The 2,500-nt window shown below is 46.3% G+C and overlaps 1 protein-coding gene across 1 annotated transcript in view; it reads right to left on the minus strand.

Annotated features, from left to right (window-relative positions):
- The window catches only part of LOC121842994 (F-actin-uncapping protein LRRC16A-like), a 12,905-nt gene that overhangs the window by 9,748 nt on the left and 657 nt on the right, over positions 1-2,500 (minus strand). Inside the window, exon 2 of the mRNA XM_042312698.1 lies at positions 2,464-2,500. This exon is cut by the window's right edge and continues 62 nt beyond it. Within this exon, the coding sequence (XP_042168632.1) occupies positions 2,464-2,500 (37 nt within the window). The remainder of the gene's footprint in view (positions 1-2,463) is intronic.

The raw sequence follows: 2,500 nt of genomic DNA on the forward strand, positions 1-2,500 counted from the left end.
AGAAGAGTGTGAGAGACAGGAACAAAGCAGTTCTCTGTCTAGCAGTGAACTCTAATACAGACAATCTGAGAGGAATAGTAGACTGGACTTCAGAGCATCTGGAGGACAAACTTCAATCATCTTCAGATGACAATACCATCTCTTCACGCTCCTCTCAAATTACAGGAAATACAAACCGTCACACATCTACAGCATGAAATGAATCACTAAGAATCATGTCTCATCTTCACCATGAAATGAATCACTAAGAATCGTGTCTCATCTTCACCATGAAATGAATCACTAAGAATCGTGTCTCATCTACACCATGAAATGAATCACTAAGAATCGTGTCTCATCTTCACCATGAAATGAATCACTAAGAATCATGTCTCATCTTCACCATGAAATGAATCACTAAGAATCGTGTCTCATCTTCACCATGAAATGAATCACTAAGAATCGTGTCTCATCTACACCATGAAATGAATCACTAAGAATCATGTCTCATCTTCACCATGAAATGAATTACTAAGAATCGTGTCTCATCTTCACCATGAAATGAATCACTAAGAATCGTGTCTCATCTTCACCATGAAATGAATCACTAAGAATCGTGTCTCATCTTCACCATGAAATGAATCACTAAGCATCGTGTCTCATCTTCACCATGAAATGAATCACTAAGCATCGTGTCTCATCTTCACCATGAAATGAATCACTAAGATTCATCTCTCATCTTCACCATGAAATGAATCACTAAGATTCATCTCTCATCTTCACCATGAAGTGAATCACTAAGAATCGTGTCTCATCTTCACCATGAAATGAATCACTAAGCATCATGTCTCATCTACACCATGAAATTAATCACTAAGCATCGTGTCTCATCTTCACCATGAAATGAATCACTAAGATTCATCTCTCATCTTCACCATGAAGTGAATCACTAAGAATCGTGTCTCATTTTAACCATGAAATGAATCACTAAGATTCATCTCTCATCTTCACCATGAAATGAATCACTAAGATTCATCTCTCATCTTCACCATGAAGTGAATCACTAAGAATCGTGTCTCATTTTAACCATGAAATGAATCACTAAGATTCATCTCTCATCTTCACCATGAAATGAATCACTAAGAATCGTGTCTCATCTTCACCATGAAATGAATCACTAAGAATCATGTCTCATCTTCACCATGAAATGAATCACTAAGCATCGTGTCTCACATAGCTGGTGTAACGGAGTCAGGTTTGTAGGCCTCCTTGCTCGTACACGCTTTTTAGTTCTGCCCACAAATGTTCCATAGGATTGAGGTCAGGGCTTTGTGATGGCCACTCCAATACCTTGACTTTATTGTCCTTAAGCCATTTTGCCATAACTTTGGAAGTATGCTTGGGGTCATTGTCCATTTGGAAGATCCATTTGCGACCGAGCTTTAACTTCCTGACTGATGTTTTGAGATGTTGCTTCAATATATCCACATAATTTTCCTTCCTCATGACGTCATCTATTTTATGAAGTGCACCAGTCCCTCCTGCAGCAACCTCAGTGTTAACCAGTGGTCAGTGGTCAGGGGAGTTTCACAGGAGGGCGATTACAGGCTGTTAGTGGGGTGATGAAACACAATGCTACGCTCAACAAGTCAACAAAATCAAGTCGAGCTATGACCCCTGTGTTGCTGACCCCCGTGTTGCTGACCCCGTGTTGCTGACCCACGTGTTGCTGACCTCCCCGTTGTTGCTGACCCCGTGTTGCTGACCCCCGTGTTGCTGACCCCCATGTTGCTGACCCCCATGTTGCTGATCCCCGTGTTACTGACCCCTGTGTTGCTGACCCCGTGTTGCTGACTCCCCGTGTTGCTGACCCCCGTGTTGCTGACCCCGTGTTGCTGACCCCCGTGTTGCTGACCCCTGTTGTTGCTGACCACCGTGTCGCTGAGCCCGTGGTACTGACCCCTGTGTTGCTGACCCCCGTGTTGCTGACCCCCGTGTTGCTGACCCCCGTGTTGCTGACCCCTGTGTTGCTGACCCCGTGTCGCTGACCCCTGTTGTTGCTGACCACTGTGTTGCTGAGCCCGTGTCACTGACCCCTGTGTTGCTGACCCCCGTGTTGCTGACCCCCATGTTGTTGCTGACCCCGTGTTGCTGACCCCGTGTTGCTGACCCCCTGTGTTGCTGACCCCTGTGTTGCTGACCCCCGTGTTACTGACCCCCGTGTTACTGACCCCGTGTTACTGACCCCCGTGACCCCCTGTTACCCCTGTGTTGCTGACCCCGTGTTGCTGACCCCCGTGTTGCTGACCCCCATGTTGTTGCTGACCCCGTGTCGCTGATCCTGTGTTGCTGACCCCCGTGTTGCTGACCCCCCATGTTGCTGACCCCTGTGTTACTGAACCCCCATGTTGCTGACCCCGGTTTTACCTCTGTGGCTGTATTTAGATGGTACTGTGTTTTTAAATACTGTTGAGCGCGTGTCACCTGCTGAGTGGTGGTGGTAACGATGCCCTGTTGGAGG

This window comes from Oncorhynchus tshawytscha, unplaced genomic scaffold (genome assembly GCF_018296145.1).
Source record: "Oncorhynchus tshawytscha isolate Ot180627B unplaced genomic scaffold, Otsh_v2.0 Un_contig_7178_pilon_pilon, whole genome shotgun sequence".
NCBI classification, from domain to species: Eukaryota; Metazoa; Chordata; class Actinopteri; order Salmoniformes; family Salmonidae; genus Oncorhynchus; species Oncorhynchus tshawytscha.